Below are 20,783 nucleotides of genomic sequence, written 5' to 3'. Positions count from 1 at the left end.
TTTCACATAGTAACATTACCTTAAGAGCATCCTCTCTGAAAACCCTGATACAATTGATCCCTTTCATGTAGTACTGCGAACCTTTATTTTCCAGGAACTGATCAATGCGGTTTATCAACTGCTGACTCACTGAAAGACAAGGAGAAATAAATAAATCAAAGAACACACACTTTCAAGGCAAAAAAAAATAGTTTTCCTTTACATCTCTCCTTTTGCCATTCCACAGGCATCAAGAGTTAATCAACGCCCGTACTGCCTCAAGCTCCTCAAGTTGATGACTGTTATCCAAGTTACTGACAATTACTTTAGCCTCTCTGGAAAAGCTAGATAGACTAGGAAGAACCCAAGCATGGTCAAGACAAAGTCTTTCCCTGAAAGCCAAGAAAAAGCACTGGCCTAACTTGTTAGACAGAAAGTAAAACCAGAGCATTTGGGTTCCTGAAGCCTGGGGAGGTTATGTTGTACAACGCAAAGCATATCCCCTAAACGTCCTTTAACACACATGCGTATTTCACTAAAAGTGTTAAATTTACAATGAAGGTGTAATAATGCCAAAACAACAGCTGTAGGGTGACTGGAGTTAAAGGACTACCTTGTTGTTACTGACATTAGAGTAATATCTTGTCTCTGCACAGGCAGCTTGATGATTTTTCTTGGGGGTAATGCTGTTAGGATTATGGAGATAAGTATTATGAACTGTGCATGTCTGACAGAGAGAAGCAGAGGCAGAAGATGAGACTTGTACCAACAAGAAGGGGAACACCAGTTTCACCCTCACTGCTGAGCTCCTGAAGGGTAGGTAGCTGTAAAACACTTCAAACGCGACAAGTGAACACGTCACCAAGAGCTCTGCAAGCCCAACTGAATTGTGCTGGGTTTCAGGACTTTCTTTTCTTCGTGGTTAATTAGAGGTGAGGAACTCTCCAAGTTTACGCTCTGGCAGACACTACAGCCTGGGAAACGACAAGTGTGAAGAGCGTACAACAGTGATCTATAAACTCAGAAGCACTGTGAAAAGGATGAATAGGGAGTGATAGCCCACTGCCTCTCTCAAAAAAAGAGCAGAGAGTTGGGTTCAGAACAAATGAAAGAAAAAGTACCTCTTCAAACCAAACCAGTTAACCTCCTTACCACCAGCTGCTGTGAGATGTTAGGAGTTTTAACTGCTTAATAAGAAATTGTTCAAGCATTTTTTTAAAATTCTTAAAAGAGGAACTATGTCAAGAAAGATTAAAGATGATGTTGCCATTGAGGAAGAAACTGCAGGAAAGTATTCTGGACAAGTCACAGCATCTGCCTGTTCTGTTCTTGAACTGTTAAAGACAGGTTTCTGGATTACCTTTAGCCTGAACTATAGACCTTCTTATGTTCAGATGTTATGGACATACACGTCACCGCAACTATTCCAGCCATGGAAACATCAACATAAAAAACCATCTGCCAGAGTGATGGAAGAAACAAGGATAAGTAAAGATACCAAGAAGCAGACGTCATTTAAATACTGTATTGCACCGCTCACTGTAAGCATACACAGCACTAGCTGTTTTATGTTCTATAAAATGCCTAATTGAACCAAATCTGAAGGACAGCATCTCTGAGAAGAGTAAAACAAGACATGTTTGATATTCCCCCACTAGCTTTTGACTCTACAGAGTTTCTAGAAAAGGAGGCGGATAACGGTTCTGCCCAACAGCTAAAAGGGTGAAAAAGTGCCTACTGCTCCAGAGTCGACCAGTTCACTCTTTCTATTTATTTTACCAGTAGCTGACAAACTAAATTGAAGTCTCACTACTTAAGCTCCCCAAGTTGAGTCAGTCCATTTTTTCCATGGTTAACGATTTTCTCATTAAATGTTCTAATTTCTTATGAATTGCACTAATAAAAGCAAGTCCTGCTGGTGTTTTCAGTGGTGATGGTGTTTTTTTTAAACACTGCCTTTTCATTGATGTGTTAAATTAAAACCCCAGGCACTACGAGGGTGCAATAAAAGTCTTTATTGTCAGAATGATTCCAGTATACGGTTTGAAATTATCAGACACTCTACTTCTTCTTTCGCATTTAATTTTTTTAAAATCCTTTTCCATTTGATTGCACTGGCAGGCATCAGAAGAAAAGACTTCTTCTTGCTACCAACTGTGAGCTGCCTCCTTTTGAAACCTGTTTCACGGAGCCAAAAAAACCCTACAATGTTTTACTAGGTACTGAAAGACCATAACATATGCAGGAAACAGGTTACATGGCAACAATATTTTCAGTCAGTTTCTTCTAACATCTTGGCTAAAATTTGTTCTGTCCATTGGGTCTCCCTTAAATGACAGATTGATGAATCTAAAATAGTCAAAATTCCTGTGTTCTGGTTAGACTACCAAATTACTACAGGGGGCCAAAGGCAATACCAGAAATGGTAGGTAAGGAGTGTAACTGAAAGTTCTCCGAAGTGGACTCTGTTCCTTTACACTTCTAGGTCTGAGAACTTTGTTGATTTCCTGCTGCCTGTCATCTCCCTTTCATTAGTAAGATGCAATGAAGTCTGGCCTATAAACTTTCACAGAAAATTTATGAATCAAAGAAAATACTATGCATGTGTCAGTGTAATTTTTATCCCTCATTAAGCCATCCTATCTTCTACAGAAGTGTAGGAAAATACAACATCCCATCTGGTCTCCAGAAATGCAGACATGGATGGAAACCTGTGAACAGTCAGACAGGATGAACTGGTAGTCATGTGCTACACCTTCGGCATTACAAAGATGGCAAGCTCTCACTGCATTTGAGAATCTTCTTTACAGCCACAGCAATGAAGAAACTCATCGTACACCCTTGGGAGTAATGATTAGATTCCGCTCAGGCAAACTAATCTATTTCATTTGCATTCATTGACAAAACCGTCAGAAGCTGTTATCAGAAGGCTGCTCTTTGTGATGACTGTGCACTTGTAACCTGCTCAAAGCAAGACCTGCATAAAATGACATCTCTCTGGCCACGAATGCAAACAAGAAAGCAAAGATGTCTGGAGGCGAAACAGAATACGGGTTCCAGGAGCAATCAGCATGAACCAGTAAGTTGACAACCCCACACACAACCCATCACATAAACTGTAAGTGGGTCCCTACTGTAATATGTTGCACAGATGTCAATTAAAACCAAAGTTGGTTGCTGTTTCAGGAATTGAGCTGCCAGCCTCAGAAAACCTACCCCTAAGGCCCTTGCCAATTTGAAACTCTTAGATTTTCTAAAAAAAATGTATTCACAGATTAGTGACTCAGTTCTCGCTAACGGTGAATGCATCGCTTCTGCTCGGGTCTGCCACGGGACCCAGCATCCAGAGATGGGCTGATTTGCATATAGCCTCTTCCTATGAATGGCACAAACCCTGCTCACCCAGTGAGGCCACTGCAGGACATGCTTCAGCACTCATTTCCAGTGGTAAATATACCGTCAGTACTTCACTACAAGCTGTTTAAAAAACATGAAAAAAAAATTTAAAATACCCTTCCCTTGACATACTTCGGTCTTTATAACTTTATAATTTTGGTGAGAGACTTACTGGGGACTGAAGAGGATGTGTGCCATTAACCTGCAGCGTAATTAAAAAGCCACTGTACTGTCAGTGTCTAAAGTATAACCTTTCCTATTGCTACACCTTCTCCATCTACCAAAAAACTCCACCCCCAGGTGAAAGCCCTTTCTCCTCCCTGTGGAAGGATTCTATTGCTATTTTGTGGGGAAGGGAGGAAGGAGGAGTTGGTGCCCTTTTTAAAATGAATATGTAGGTTCTGTTCAGTTTGGAAGACTACACTAGATGCTCTTTTTATACAAGAAAGAAGCAAAACACGATGCAACCTAATAGCTTTCCTGCCTGCATCCTCACACATATAATGTAATTGGTTTGGGTTTTTTTTCCCCAATAAATTATTTGAATGTCACAGATTATCCTTTCCTACAAAGACATTTTACATTTCATATGTTCTAGCAGAGGAAATAAAAAAGTTTCATCACTAAATATGATACAAAATTATAGTAAAAAAAAAATCCCTTAGAACCACCTAATAGTTTTAAGGCAGAATTTACTATTTACATAACCAGGATGCAATACAGCAAGCCATTAAATACATGCCTGTAATCTTTTATGTATTAAGCTACCTAAAAGGCACTAAAGCAGAAAAAGAATTATGCAGAAGAAAAAATAATATGCAGAGCATGTTTTTGTTTATAGTGGTTTCTATTTCTCTTTTAAATGGGTGACTGCACTACATTCTAACTACACCTCATAATTACAGAGCACATCACACATAAAATAAAAGCAGATTGCTCCAAATTTCAGAAGCCATCCAAACGTGTACCACAGTTATCTCCAGCATAGCTATCAAGTGGCCATATTTAAGGACTCTTTAGTTAAACCATCTTCAAGGGTAATCACTATACTTATTTCTGCCTTAAAGCTTTCCTACACGATAAAATTAAATACCGTAACAAAGGAGTCGACTGTTTCAGTTTCTGTATTCTAATATATCGTACAAAGCTTTTTTACTGCATATCTCAATATATCTGAGATTGGAGAACACAATCCCAAATATTTTTTCAATAAACAATTTCTTCTGGCTCTAATACAAAACCCATGTAAAAAGCTGGCGAGCTGGCCTATAGGCCTGGAAATTTCTGGAGAGAAATAGGCACGTAGGCTTTAACAGACAGTATCACATATCAATATACTGCTCAACACCCTCCTCCAACTACGCCCCGAAAGGACCTTGATGAAATACCCAGCACCACACTTATGCACCTCTGCAAACCTTTTTCTTTGAAAAGAAATGCTACGTTAGTGGCTGTTCAGCAGAAGCGGTTTATCTTGCCACAACCTTCAAATCATCCTTTAAAAGAATAAGGACCCCATCCACCTTGTGTATTCTTTTTAGGACACCTTTGGATTAGCTATATCTTTGTACAGCTATTCCAGTAGGGAAATACCATACAAACAAATGGTAATTCCTTTGCATTTTCAGACTTAGGGCATGCAAGACAGCGGCTGACCTCTGCTTTGTACTCTTGCTTGCCTCTGCATCAAAACCCCATCTTCCTGTACACACTGAGGATAGATTTGGTGCACATAGATCCTGCTTTTAAGAGTCACATACTACTTGCTTATTACACCCTAAATTCACCTATGCTTTCTTTTGCTCACAACAAGCACTAAGAAACTATATTTGCATTTAAAGATTTGAATCCCAGGCATCATATTTGCATGTCTTCACAGAACCAAATAAGCAGACAGCAGAAGACAGGCTTCTCACACCCTGTGCAGCCACCAGCTCCATTTCAAGCCAGAAAGATCCCATGAAGCCAGATAAGCAGCAGATACCCAGTCTGAATGAGGCAGGCAGTTGGTACCAAGGGATCTTCTGTTTGAAATACCTGAAGAGTTGCTCAGATGCCCCAGCGTAGCGGTCTAGTGCATTCTTACACAAACATGGGTATCTGAGACTTTCAAATGGGGAAGGCAAACACTGACGTGGGAATTACGAGTGACACCTTTCTTTGCTGAGTGCCACTAGAAGCTAAGCAGTAAATCCCAGAGCATCTCACATAACACTAGAAACTTTAGACAAATGGATTGCATTTACTGAACCCTGAAGATGCTACTAAATATAATTAAGATAGATAAAAGGCATTTACCATCTTTGAAGTCAGAATTTTTCTGCCTCACCAGAATTCGGAAATCTTCTGCTGGGTTAACACTGCCAACCTACAAAAGGTCCAAAAATGATACAATTGTCTGCCAAGATTCATCCCTTTATTCTTGCAAGGCAACAAGAATCTTTACATTTCTGTTTATTTTAACATGGAAACAGCAGCTCTATGATTCTCTCAATGTGGACTCATAAAACGAAAGCCTGGCAATGTGTGTTAACACACAGTGTTCCTAGCAAGGGTTAGTTATGACATGAGCAAGATGAACTTGCACTTACTATGCTGCACTCTTATAAGTCAACCATATTCTCTGGGGTTTAGAGGTCAGAAGCACAGTAATTCAGGCTATCTGCTAGTTCAGCTTCGAGACTTTCTGTAGCACAGACCTCTCACTAATCTTGACAGATGCTTAATGAGGAATGGGAGCTCCCAGGCATGTGGGTGCAGAATCATTGGTCTGCCACCCCAACAGGAATCTCAAAATTAAAAGCTTGCACTCGATTCATCCACCCTTTCTGGCCCAGTCTGAGATCTTAAAGCTGAAGCTCTAAATGGGCATACAAGTGCAGAAACCTTAGAGGAACTAAGAGGAACTTGTGGCCAGCAGGTCGAGGGAGGTGATTCTGCCCCTCTACTCTGCTCTGGTGAGACCCCACCTGGAGTGCTGCGTCCAGCTGTGGAACCCCCAATATCAGAAAGATATTGACCACTTGAAGCGAGTCCAGAGGAGGGCCACGAAGATGATCAGAGGGCTGGAGCACCTCTGCTATGATGAAAGGCTGCAAGAATTGAGCTTGTTCAGCCTGGAGAAGAGGAGGCTCCGAGGAGACCTCATTGCAGCTTTCCAGTATCTGAAGGGGGCCTACAAGGGTGCTGGGAGAGGACTTTTTACAAGAGCCTGTAGTGACAGGACAAGGGGTAACGGGTACCAATTGAAAACAAGGAAGTTTAGATTAGATATCAGGAAGAAATTCCTCACAGAGAGGGTGGTGAGGCACTGGAACAGGTTGCCCAGAGAAGCTGTGGATGCCCCATCCCTGGATGTCTTCAAGGCCAGGCTGGAGGTGGCTCTGAGCAAGCTGGTCTAGTGCAAGGTGTCCCTGCCCATGGCAGGGGGGTTGGAACTAGATGATCTGTAAGGTTCCTCCCAACCCTAACCATTCTATGATTCTATAAAACCAGGTCAAACACATAAACATCTACTGAAAAACAGATTAAATAACTTTAGGGTAAAAAAAATTACATTGCTTAACACTTCCTTTCAGCAATCAAAATTCTCTTAAGTTTATTTGAAAATTTTATGCTTTGCTGTCAAAATAATTCTGCAATCTTTCAAGTAGCTTGCTTGTTCTCTTTGTATTTCTTTGAAATCTGGCAATGCCACTTTTCAGGAAAAATCAGAAGTTTCTATTAGAAGTACAAAATATTTAAATCTTCTCAGATTTTAAATCTTTTTAAAAATCTCAATCATGCATGTTAAAAAACAACCTTAAGGACAGTTTGAAAACAAGTGACGTTATCTCAATTAATATTAAAACACCTTTTCCCCTGTAATTCGAAAAAATCAAATACAGGAAGGTGCACAGTTACGATACAGGCTTCATCTGCCCATGTACATGATACCTGGGATTAATTTGGATGTTTAACCTCTCAGCAAGGTGAAACAAAATTTGTGATTTAGAACCCAAACCAATGCAGAGAACAGTCTCTAAAATCACAGCAATACCTTTGAATAAATATGCAGAGGCAACTTCTGTGTGGCAGATGATATGAAAGAGAGCAAGAACAAAATTCAACCACTGAACCCCAATTCTGAGATTCTGTTTTCTTCAGATCCTCAAGCTTGCCCTTTAGAGTTCGAGACACCGGGGAAGAATTTTGTCCTAAAATATTCAAGACTGATGGAAAGATGTGCTAACGTACACCTAAGGGCAGTGGAAGTTGTCTTTACAATCTCTAGCAGAGAGTCTCAAATCTACAAGTAGACAATATTTGTCATGTTTCAGCTAGAAGCCATCCTTTCATCTGGAGTTCTGTATATTCATTATAATGCACTTGAAGAAATTAATCTTCTCCTTTAATAACCAGATTTGTATAAATATACTTACAGAGGTGACATTGCCTTCAGCAAGTTTTATGATGCTAAAGCTACCTTCCTCATCTTCCATTTTTGGTTTCTTAGGGTTGGGTCCATCTTCACTGCTGTTAATGAGAAGGACAAAAATGAATATAAACACTTACACTGTCTTGCCTCCTAAGTAGGGAGTCAGTAAATTAAAGAAATATACACTAAATACTGGACAAAACTTCATTATACAACTGTTCCCAAATTAACACTAAACTATGACTCATTTTTCCCCACAGGCTGCACAAATCAAAGTAGAACAGAGATCAAACTTCACCTTCGCATAAGGCAAAGGCCCAGCCTGTTGAAGGTGTGAGACTATTCATGCTTATTTCAGGACGCACCTTCTCTACCTTTCTAAATACATATCATCTCCAGTCGCTTTATTTGGAGCCTGTATATTGAGCTAACCTTGATAATTTACAGTATATTACATGATGTTTGGTATTCTCACCAGATCTTCTTAACATGAAATGGCAATGAACCTTAACATTTAAGTAAGAAATTAATTTACTCTTTAAAAATTACCTGCTAGTTCCAGCCTTGAAACTGATAGCTATTACAAATCTGTTTACGCAGTGGCTTGTGAGTCTAATGACCCATATTCTCCATCAGCACACAAGAGCTCAACTTACACTTACAACAGTCAAAACCTGATAGACAAACCCCAACTAAGCATATGAGAACTTAAAACATTTTAAGCTACATTTCAAAATGCTTTCAAAAGACTGTTTGTCATTTTTAAAGAGCTAATTGTGATTTCAGACTACTTTCAAGCTTTGCCCTCACAGGTAACACGTACCAAGGTGTACATTCAAACCGGGAACTTAATTGTAACATCTACATTGCCAACCTCTAGAGCACATCCTGGCAACAGGAGGAAATCCAGCTAATCACAAAAGGGAAAGATCAGACACTGTGTTCTGTGTCACTTAATGTGACAGGCTACTGTCACAGAAGAATCGATCTTGGTTTAAGAATGACTGAAAGCTACTCAGCGATCTAAACAGCAGTATTTGTGCCCATGGAATCCCTAAGCAAAGCAAGAAGTTTTCTTAAAAATTCTACTACTGCAGTGAATAAAAGAAACTGCTTGACAATGTAGGGACAAAGCCAAAGACCTTGGACTAGGTGTCATTTTGCATTCTGCAAGGTTAGGACTGATTTTAAAACTTCATTACACGTTACAGAAGCAATCAACTGCCAGAAAGAACTTGCATAGTCTTCCTTTTTTAGTGTCTAGCCCACTTTGTTTCAGTAGTCTTCTCTGTCCTTTACTTAATTTTGCCACTACTGAAATGAAATCCCTTCTCCTCAGCAACTCCTGTCATCCATCATAACCTTCCTTATCACTCTAGGAGAAATGATGACTTTGGTTATGCATCAGGACAAGGATAGGATACCTTTCTTCATTCTCAGCTCTGCTGACTATATGGCTGACATAAATAAGTTGCTTGATTGCTTTGGACAGCTGATAAGCATGTCTGTAAAACTGAAAAACTGATACCTAACACCAGTGAGTTCAGAACTTCTTTCTACTTGAACCAAAAATTCTGGAGGCATTTAAAAGATGCATGGGTGAGGCACTTCAGGACACTGCTTAGTGGTGGACTTGACAGTGCTGGGTTAATGGTAGGACTTGATGACCTTAAAGGTCTTTTCCCACCTAAACGATTCTATGATTCTTGCATATCGATGTGCTCTGATGAAAGGTACAAACAACAATGAAAGCTCTCTTCTAGAATATTCTTCTCCAAAGCTGGTTTTCAATCAACTGAAATGTCTTGAAATCTTTTTCCTCCTGCATTATTTTCACTGATTCAAAATGCTTTGGGATTGGAGGAAGGAGGAGAACATAAATGATGATGCTGCATTTAACTGCCTAGGACCAAATCTATAGCTGTCATTAATCAGTGCAGTACAGCAGAAACTAATGAATCCATACTCATTTATACCAGCCAAGGATCTGACATTTAGAATCTGTTACTGGTAACGGACTGATTAGCAGTATTTTTAAACTGTAAAACGTGCAACTACTGTTTGAGAAAAATTAGTAAAATACAAGATTAATTTGAAACACCCACTTCTACATTTATATAGAAGCATCTCATATTCTGCAAAACTGGATGAGGTAACAGCCTCTCCAAAGTCAACCTAAGAAGGAAAAAGTAAAATGTTATCTATTCTACTGGATTTTTCAAACTACGATCTTAGCAAAAGTGAAAGAAAGGAATGCTGTATGTTAAAATCTGTATTAAGATATTGTGTCTACTTAGACCTTAAAAATTAAGAAGATAGTAATCAGGCCAATATGATGATAGGAGACACAAATCAGGTTTTAGAAAATGGAAATAACAGTCAAGAGAGCTTCTAGCCAACTTTTTCAAAACACTGTAGTGCAAATTATCTAGATCTGATAGTTTTAATAAGTTGAATTGTGTCTGGTGTTGAACATTTTTCTTAGTCATTATTGCAGAGTGAGGTATTTTCTGTTATCAAGTGATTTAATTATATCACTCAGCTTTTCCCCAAACACAGTACAAAACCATGAAGTTAACACTTCCTTTGTAGTACAGACAATACTCTGTTCCCATTCATTACTACAGCAATACCATTTTTTTTCATATTTTTCAATCCTATTACCATTCATTCTTCTTTGCATAGTTGAGCCTGTATCCTCTTGCCTCCCTTACAGATTCTTTTTAGACACTTTAATGCCCTACACCAATTTTATCTCAATTATTTTTACAGCTGCTTTCATCACCCCTCTAAAGGAAACCATTTTTTAAATAAAACAGCTTTCCTTCTTGCTTGTCAAATCAATGCCTTTGGGGTGATATGTTTTTAAGCAACTACCAGTAATGGGTCACTGGTTTTGGTTTAAATTTTCTCCCTAGCTCGTTTGCACACAAGTTTTGACTTTTTTCAAAAAAACACCCCAACCAACTGGTTCTATCACTTCTTAAAATACACATGTAAATTTATGTATGTATACACACGCACAGAGAAACTGGGCAACAGAGCGAGGACAAGGAAATTCAATCAGTGTGAATTCACAGACACAATAAGGCAAGACAGGCACACACGCAATAAAGAGCAAGGTGTTTCCCAGTCTGTATACAGAAATGTGGTCACTATTCCAGACCAGTAACATGAGAAATCCTATGTCATGTCTTCCCAAAGAAAACATGCTGAGGAGGCTCTACCCAACCCGAGTGAAAGGATATATAACAGCTCAGCTAAGCAGGGCCTCAATGGCCCAAAGATGTTGTTCCTAGTGCTGAAAGGACTGAGCTAAAAACAATGAAAGAGGGGGAGAAGGAGCTAACTGATCACTCTCCCACTAGGCATTCAATAAACTAAGCTCTAAGAAGCAGATTTTGTTTGAGCAAATTGACTTGTGGCTGGGGGGACAGTAGCAATGCAGTGGCAATTAAGCATTTATTCTTCATGTTTGCAGCACAAAAAGCAAACACAGTATATACAGTAACAAAAAGAATATCTTAAAAACTGTTCAGACATTAGATGTTTCAGGAAGAGTCCATAAGAGTTTGATTTTTCAAGACATCTACATTTATCGCACAGCAGATAGTATTTTGACTTGGAATTCAAAATGAAAGGTACAGAGCAACCTAAAACGTGCATGCTGAGAAGGAAGACTCATCTTTACAGCTAATGTAAAGCTCCACAGTACATATATTCTAAACTAAATTAGACAGTCTGTTATTCTTACTTGAACTATTTTATAACTAGCAGTAGGACAAACTGTTTGACCAGGAGCCAGTAAGCAATGCAACAGGTTGCCCAGAGGGGATGTGCAGTCTCCATCCTTGGATGTTTTCAAGACTAGACTGAATGAAGCCCTGAGTTAGCTGTTTAGATCTCATAAGTGACCCTGCTTTGAGCAGCAGGTTGAACAAGAAACCTCCTGAGGCCCCTCCAGCCTAATGGATTCTGTGACAACAAATACTGACACGAGGAAGCTACACAGTGGTTCCTGCTGTGTTTTGCCCCATAATAGTAAGACCACCACTATTCACAAAATACCCCAGACATACTGTGGTACCACACTATCCTCCCTCCATCAGTATATTCTCAGTGTGTAACTCATTGATCTTATGTTCAAAAGACTCTGAGCCTGCTTCAACCAACAAAAACAATTTGAAGTGCAAAAAAAATCTTTCATAAAAATCCATAATACATCTCCAACTTACTTGTCTTTGAAGATGTCTTGAGCAGTATTGTCTTCTTTTTTCTTGCCAACTTCCTTCAGGGGGAAAAGTGCTTTTACTTTTTCAAGAGGAGCCTGACACCTTTCTTTGACCACACAGGGCATCTCCAGCATCTCTAAAAGGTGCTGTTCAATTGGCGGCAATGGCTCATTGGGGTGAAAAGCCTTATGCTGCAAACACTGCAAGAAACAAGTTGAGCAAAGAAAAAAATTAGTTTATGTGCTTTTAATATAATGCCTGTATGCCTGACATCATATGGTACATGCAAAATACTTTCCATATTAAAGAAACTACCTTCATATTGCAGACAAATATTCCAGCTCACCAGTGGATTGAAAGTCATACGATCAGCTGTTTAAGGAGATTAATAATGATATTAAACAAGAATACTAATGCAGTTGAGTGTTCCCACCCTTACTCGAATGAGTTCTTGGAAAATTATTAGGAAAATCACCTGCATCTATTCAGCTTTTTAACTTCACTTTACCTTTAAAATGCAGTTCTATTATAAAACAGTCACATGGGAGAGATTTCTATACATTCCAAAATTAGGAAACGAGATACATACCCCAACCATGTATTCCAGTTATAGTCCCTCAAAGAAAATATTTCTCCTTGCTCAAAAAAACTCAGTATGAATACAAGAGAAACTTCCATCAGTTTTAGGAGAAAATGGAAAGAGAGAAGTTAAATGTGCACAGAACATAGGTGTGTTTGCAAATTAGCTTTGAAAACAGCGAGGGAATGAAGGGGCCTGACAGATGTACATCAAAGTCAGAACAGATGGTAAGAGCTACAGAGGAGAAGGCTTTTTCACCAAAGGGCAAACAGTCAGGGAGCCAAGCAGAAGGAGAGATGAGGTTAATGACGCAGGCTACAGAAATTCCACTGAGAACTTTAAAGTAGCTGCCTCTTAAATGCTGTGAAGTGTGGGACAGCAGTAGAGATGTATGTGTATGTGCATATATATACACAGATACCAGTGCACACACAGACATACATAAAAATATGTGACATACACGGGACATTAATTTTTCCAATGCCACTGTATTGGGTGAACTAGACACAAGTGTGAAAGCAACTACTCAGTAAACTATGAATACAGCAGAGACTTGCTCCCCTATTGGCTGTCAGACATGACATCAGTTTAAAAATACAAAACCAAAGCAAACAAAAAAACCCTCTATTCATGCTGAAAAGCTGCCAATAAAGAAAATCCAGACCATATGCTACACATCAATACTGATGTGCTTTCATGCTGCCATTAAGATTCCAATCCATATTAGAGCATACTTTCAAAAGGAGGCAGTCATACAAGGCTACTGATTTAGAAACACTTGTAAAGATTTAAGGCATAATTATTTTGAAAGAAAGTAAAAATGTTGCTGGAAGCTGCAGTAATGGCTCTTATGATACAAAAAAAAAAAAACACCCAACAACACAAAACCCACCAGTATTAAAATAACATTAAGGGATTGAATTAAACTCACAAAGCAAAAAACCTAAGTCCCCTGTTGTGAACATGTTTTTCAGGCTTTTGCATCTGAAATCTCTATGTGTGCAGCAGCAAGAGCTGAGCAGTCTGAGTAGCCACAACCTGCACTTCTTCCTGTTTTTAGAGAAGATGACAACCTCTGAAACCTGAGATGACAGCTACCATCAAAACTCAGGTGCTAAATGAAGTTTCTAATCCCAAACAGTACCTTTTAACCTCACCTCCTCCTCCTTTTGTGCCCAGCAAGGACCACCCTTACTTCCCTGGCAAGCAGGCAACCCACACTGCCACTGGCTTCCAGACTCACCATTCTAATCACGCATGCTGTCAGCAATGTACTACCTCCTCCTTGCTCTTCCCAGTTTCCTGCCTACAGATGTAGCCAGCTTTCAGGGGTCACACTAAGATACTGGTCAATTGATGGAATGAAGTGGGCTTTGCACATAATTAATTCCATGATAAGCGATGGCCTAAAGGCATGAATAGACAGGAATTTACTGCAAGGAAGCAACTTGCCTTGTTCCCTTCCACATGGCATCTAGGAACATACTTTTGTAAAAACATATTTTAGCAAATCTATAAATCCTACAGGATCCTGATAGTATTTAAAGCCTTAGAACACGGGAGACAGATTCAGCTACCTGAAAGATAAGCATCTAGTCTACACCAGTCACCTACTCACTCTACACAACCACAACTATCATGTACTTAGGATATCTTAACTAAGAAAGATCAATTACTTTCCCAACAATCGTATTTCATGGGTTATGGAATAGACTTGGACAACTCAGTTTACACCACTTAGGTAGCTTTAGGGTGGTTAAACCTGTGTGAACTGAATCCCAACATGTGTCTCAGAGTTCAGTTTACATCTAGTTTGTGACGATATCAAAATGACCTTCCAACAGATCCACTACACCCAACCAAAGGTAAGACTACTTGTTGCTGAAAGCCTTTACAAACCTTTGGTGAGCTACCTCCCGTCCCTCAGCTGCTCTGCCTTTTGAAAGAACATCACTGTACAGTCCAACCACTCACAAACAGAGCAGCTACAGCCTATTTAGATGCACACTCTGCAGCTGGATCCCATGAACTATGCGATGCTGCAGGCCACCGTCCCCACAGACCTTCCCCCAGGTCTGTCTCGGTACACAAAAACCATTGTTTATCTGGCTATTATTCCCCAAATGTCTTACGTGCTTCAAATCTCTGTATTTAAGAGGAGCAAGTTAAACAACGGTATTGGAAGTCTGCCACCACAAAAGCTATGGACATTCCCTTAGGCTTTTCTAGAAGCAAGGAATGAAAGCTGAAACACTAGATACAGGATATTCCTCATCTTCCACTTCAGCAAGCATTAGCAACTCCTTTCCACCCACTCCGTCATTTCCTGATGCCTACCACTACTTCCAGAGATACAATTTAGCTCGATTTTTTCGTTTAAATTCTGGCTCTTGTCACTTACCATCCCAAATATCATCATGAAGCAACAGAGCAAGGAAATGAAGGGGGAGTTCATCCTTTCTTCAGAGTTATTCTTCCAAACCAGCTATAGGTTCTGTTCAGCCCAATTTATTGGCTACATTCAAAAGATGTAGCCAAAACCTAAAATTTTTTTATAGTTCTTAAGGAACCAGCAGTGCCACTTGGTCTAAGACCAAAATATTAAGAATCTGAAACATGTTTGCAGCACAAGAGAGAACAATCTTTCTGCAACTTATACAGATTAATAGCAGTTTTTTAACAAAGACAAAAAAATGGGGCTGTGCATAGGCAAAAGAAAGCACTAAAAGGACTAGTAATTTAGGGCTTTATAAACAGCAAGCATTGTGGACAGGAACTGGATACTACCTAGTACATGAAAGCAGTCAATAAATACTTTTTCCACCAGTGGCATTCACCCTTACAAAAATCCTGTTGTCCTCTAAGGAAATCCATGAGTTATGCGGTTACGCTGTTCCAGCAGCACTTGACTCAACTGCTGGGACAATACCACCATACTGTTTCAGAAGACAAATAGCACACCAACAGAAACATCTTCTATTGATAGGCAACATCCAGAGAACCAAAAGAATTCAAACTTCTATCTAGCAATATAGGAGAGGAAATCCTACCCCTTAATTGTTTCATTTACAAGCCAAACCATATTTGGTTTGCAATACCCAAGATTTACAACCCCTTCCTAAAATACGAACCAGGGAGAGGTTAATCCATTTTAAGCTCTTGCCCAGCAATAACATTCTACTGACCAAATTTTGCATTCAATTACAAACTGTCTTGTCAATACAACTGGCAGAATTTGAAGGGAACACTGAGTTCTTCAGCTGTCAATCAGAGTAGGGTCTGAAGACAGTGGACTTACATGTGTTCCTGAAACATACACACAACCTTCAGATCCTTTGCTTCTTTTGACAATGCTGGGGCAGCATGGTTTTTAGAAGCTAGGGTAAGTTTTCTTAAACTAAAGCAACATCTTCTTCCTACTTGTAAACTGAAAAAAATTAATTTTGAATTGTTGAGATAGGCTGAATGTGGTGTGGAGTCACACACTTGATATATCTCCATGGCTCTGTATACCACACAATTCTGCAGCTGCATAAACTGCATCGGAATTTTCCTTATTTTTGAATTTGCTGTGTCATTTTTTTGAACACTTGTATTCCAATGTATAATTACATCTCTCATCCTCACAGTTGCAATGAAAATCTTCATGATATGAAAGGAATGCAAATCAAAATGTAGACAGCTTGATACAATACCCTGAAGAAGTGTGAACTCTTCTGCTCACCCGTAAAATGCGTCAGCTCAGACACTCAAATGGAATATTTTAAAAGTCAATAAAGTTAACCATTTACTACTGATAAGGTTCACCTCAGACTGATCTGTTTTGGAACCACTGCTATTGTGACAATGCACAGAAAAATTACTCTGCTCAAGATTTGATGCGACACAGAAGGAGGAGCTAAAGAGATCCCTGGCTTTCAGTCCATTTCTCTTTTTGCCCAGAAGCTGAAGACTGAGCTATGTCCATGCCATGACTGTGGCAATACAGTGTTGAGATACCCAAGTAAGTATTAACTTGTCTAGCTTAGCCAGCTGTGAGAATCGCTGGTGCTGTTGTAGACACCTCAGCACCAGTGCAACTTCCCCTGCTTCCTAGAAACTCTAAGAATAAAATCTATGTCAGGGACAACACAGAAATGACTGGCTACCCCCACTGAAATGCAAAAGAATTTATATTCCCATCTTCCCAATGCAGATCTTTCCAATGAGCATCAGAGAAAAACAGAATAGTGAAAAGTCTTAACAAAACAAGGGTTTTTTTAAATGTTCTATAGTTCATCTCACCTGATACAACCTCTGAAAATGAGGGTTTGGGATTTTGCTGGGCTTAAACAGGTCCTCAAAAGTTTCTCCATCATCATCTTCATAAACCAAATTCATAGAATCAATCAAAGAGTCAACAGCAGATAACTGATCCGCTAAGGCAGAAATTACATACAAAGAAACATTAAATACACTTGCAGATGGAAGTGTTTCTTGAAACAATTCATGAATGGAGGTTCACTTCACAATGTGAGATACTGACCAAGTCACAGAATGCACTGCAGATATAGATGTGCCAATAAAAACTATGGGTCATGGACACAGTAATAAAACCCCTGCTTTATTTAAGGACTACAGTGAAGTCATAAAGCCTACCCACCCTCCCCAAGACCTCAATTATTGCTGCCTTTCTGCTTCCATTTTTCTTCTTTTTCAAGATGTTTTTATTTGCAACAGAAGGTTTATAGGCCACTTAGAAAATAAGGAGAACAGTTGGTCTGAAAAACTAAATGGCGTAATATAAATTTTAGAAGTTATGATTGCAAATTAACACAGTTCACAACAGTCAACTATTGTTTGGGTAAGACAGGTTTTAGATTTGTTTTCAAACTGCTGGTTCCAGGCAAGAAAACAGCAACTGTTTCAGAAACAACCCAGCACGCTTTATATATCCTGATGTGCAGCTGCCCGTTCAATGGATCTCATAACAAATTAAAGAAGCGGGAGGGGATTTTAAACAACAGCCATTTACACTCATTGCTGTGCAAAACTCTCAGAACGATGAGTCAAGTTTTGTATGGCTGCATGTTGTATGGCTCTCCAAAGACACACATTTTAAAAGCCAATACACCACAGAAAACACAGTCTTTGCCTTCATACATTATATTAACAGGCCATACTGCAACTGGCTATAGGACCAGACTTGTACGAACGGAGCCGATGCCTCCATACTAATTCCAGCTAGCTAATCACATACTGTAGCTCCCACAAGGTTTGGCCATTTTGTTTAACAAATGAGTTCAAGGATCAAAGGATATGGAGGCCTAAATCTCAATGGTCTGTCACAGAGATCCTGTGAGACTAACAATCCTGTAACGCGGGCCAGAAGTCATTTAACAGGACAGTTTCAAGAGACTGCCTGCAAACCTCAAGTCTGCTCAGCCTGCAACTAAGAGGGCAAAGTTTTGACACAGGCTTCACACTTCAAGATGACATCACCATCATGTATCCCCAACGGGCTGTGGTTTTTTTTTTTCCTAAGCCAAAATAATGACAAAGCTTATGTTTTCACTGGAAAGACTCTAGGTCTTTTAAAGTGTCCTAAAGGAAGACAAGTAGGTTACTTTGTCCAGTTGCTTAGTGAAGGAGTATCTTACCTGTAGGGATAAATTTTTTATTGTTTTTCAAGGATGAAAATATGTACTGCCTTAAGTCTTCCACAAAGGGTAGTTGCACATAGATGAGACACTGAGCAAGACAAAAGAAGAAAGGAACAACTGAACCCGAAGTAAAAAAAAAAGCTGAAGTATCCCAAAGTGCCCTATCAGGGCAATATAAACACAAGAAAATTCCAAAGGTCTAATGGCTGTGTATATCAAAATACTTAAATAAAATATTTACAGAGCAACACAGTTTTAAGCAGAATAAAACACAGAACTATTTTATAATATAGCAATGGATACACCCCTCATTTTTCTACTGGTGGAATAAAGATCTCCCATCTCACCTGATCCCATTTTCTTGTGCAGAGTTCCAACCAGCAAATATACACATAAAGCTTTTGCAGGTTTTATAACAGCTTACTGTGTTTCAAAGTCAAGAGTTGGTTTTGGTTTTTTAACATTCTCTGCCTAATCTTTTCTTTATTCAAATACCTCCTCCAGTTCATACCACCCTAAATAATTCCTTTCCATCCTTTCTGTTTAAACCCTTCAAAAGTCTGAAGATTGTTATGTCCGCCCCCACCTTCGTCACTGCATAGCCATGCTATACATATTTAGCTCTTTCAATAGTTTCTCGTAAGTAAGATCACTGGAAACATATGCCGCAAAAACTCTGACATACTGTGTTGCTTCTGGGTCTCTCAGAATTTAAAAAAAACATTTCAAATATGATTCTGCTACTTACAGAACTTTCTTCTTTTTTTTTCCTAAGAAACAGACTTCATTTTTTTCTCCTGTTTTTTAAAATAAACTTTTCAAGTAAATAAATATACAGCTGTCTTCCTAACTCTCCATATGAATTTAAACAACTGCTTTAAATGCTGTGTGCTCCTCCCCCTCAGTTCCAGTTGACTTGGAAACGTAATGACAACGGCATAGTTGGACATGCTTGAAATGCCATGACAACTACCAAATTCAAATTTTGCAATACCAAGCAAACTGGAGATAAACCCACAGGTTAAGAAAATGAAAGAATGTAGTGCAACTTTGGGCAGTATGCAGAGAGGTAGGTAGGAACACAACAAGAAAGCAGTGGTAACTTACTAGGGAAGTATGTGATTACACTGTTTAAAAATATGAAAAAGAAAAAAAAAAAAAAAGAGATTTCCAGGATAACAAAATGAAATTATTACTACGTTATGAAATAAAAATCAGTATTATTTAAATCTGCAACATAGAGGATACTAATAGAAACATATGGCATTATTTTTCCTTTTTTTTTTCTATTGAATTTTCTTAATACTATTTATTATCTCCTTGTCCTAAGACTTGGTACAATTTCATAAAACCACATTGGTTTCCTCTGGTATTACACAACACTAAAAATTCATATGGTTCAAATATGACCATTAACTGGTATTTTTAAAGCATGAATGTGGAGGCTCTCTACAGAAAAATAAGGGTGAAAAATTACCTCATACTCATCCTTGATATACGGAAAAGCTACCCCAATTTGTGGGTTGCATCTTCTATCATAAGCGTAGCGCACTATCGCTACCACTTTCAACTCATCCAATGCATGAACAAGGGCAGAAAAAGCAACTGCTGCATTCTAGGAAAAAAAAAAAAGTCGAGTCAAGAAGGTTCCCATTAGTCTGCTGAAATACATCTTTCACTGTGAATGCAACAGCAATGATTTAGTCAAGGCTAGTTTCCATTTCAGCTGTAACTTCAACACAAGCATTTTTCATGTTCAAAAACCAAAGCAGCAGAAAGGTTAAATCTCGTCATGATAGTGGATCCATTCAGAGCCGAGCAACCTTCAGATCCAGCATGTTCCACCTTTTCCATGAGGTATGAAGAGCTCTCAGAAGTATTACAAGAAAGAGAGAAATGAAGGGAAGTCAGACCCTTAAATGAACACATCAGAGCACTACAGTGAGGTTTTTACCTCTCATACTTAAAGTAATTTGGAGGTCTGTTCTAAATAACACAGTGACAGGGCACACTGTTGCTCTCCATGAGAATGGACTTAAGCACCAATTCCAGATTCCATGCCCTTGCACAAACATAGTATTTACCAGTTTCTCATTATTCATGAGACATGGTATTCATTTGGGGTCTAATCCAACTTCTTTTCATCCTAATGGCCAATGGAACAAGCCTGCTGTAAGCTGCATTATGAGTATTTGTTTAATTAACACAGAAACAAGGGACAATTTCAAGCACCACTACTGTTTTTCTGTTCCATGGCAAAACACCTTCAGCTTTAAACTTCTGTTCACCTTACCTCATCGTCTTTTGCTGCAAAGACCTTCAGAACCTGGTTGCCCATGTAGTAATGCCTCTGGATCTACAAATTCAAATGGTCAAGAGTTAGTGTGATATAAAACAAGTGTCATTAATACGACCGGACCAAGTAAATTATGAAACAACTAAGACGTTACTCGAGTGAGAAGCCACAAAATTTAATTACTGTGCATAGACATTAAAGCCCTGTATATGTTTCATATCTCCATTTATCACTCAATATA

At 39.0% G+C, this 20,783-nt stretch overlaps 1 protein-coding gene across 1 annotated transcript in view; it reads right to left on the bottom strand.

Moving 5' to 3' along the window:
* Nucleotides 1-20,783, bottom strand: part of XRCC5 (X-ray repair complementing defective repair in Chinese hamster cells 5 (double-strand-break rejoining)) — a 45,982-nt gene that overhangs the window by 8,329 nt on the left and 16,870 nt on the right. The window contains exons 9-16 of the mRNA XM_010146665.1: nucleotides 20,540-20,602; nucleotides 19,724-19,861; nucleotides 18,244-18,334; nucleotides 16,889-17,022; nucleotides 12,028-12,224; nucleotides 7,797-7,887; nucleotides 5,674-5,743; nucleotides 20-129 (exon numbers count right to left, since the gene is read on the bottom strand). Coding sequence (XP_010144967.1) covers nucleotides 20-129; nucleotides 5,674-5,743; nucleotides 7,797-7,887; nucleotides 12,028-12,224; nucleotides 16,889-17,022; nucleotides 18,244-18,334; nucleotides 19,724-19,861; nucleotides 20,540-20,602 — 894 coding nt within the window. The remainder of the gene's footprint in view (nucleotides 1-19; nucleotides 130-5,673; nucleotides 5,744-7,796; nucleotides 7,888-12,027; nucleotides 12,225-16,888; nucleotides 17,023-18,243; nucleotides 18,335-19,723; nucleotides 19,862-20,539; nucleotides 20,603-20,783) is intronic.

This window comes from Eurypyga helias, unplaced genomic scaffold, assembly GCF_000690775.1.
Source record: "Eurypyga helias isolate BGI_N326 unplaced genomic scaffold, ASM69077v1 scaffold5162, whole genome shotgun sequence".
Taxonomy (NCBI): Eukaryota; Metazoa; Chordata; class Aves; order Eurypygiformes; family Eurypygidae; genus Eurypyga; species Eurypyga helias.
The sequence above is the reverse complement of the archived record's forward strand: the minus strand, read 5'-3'. Positions and strand labels throughout refer to the sequence as shown.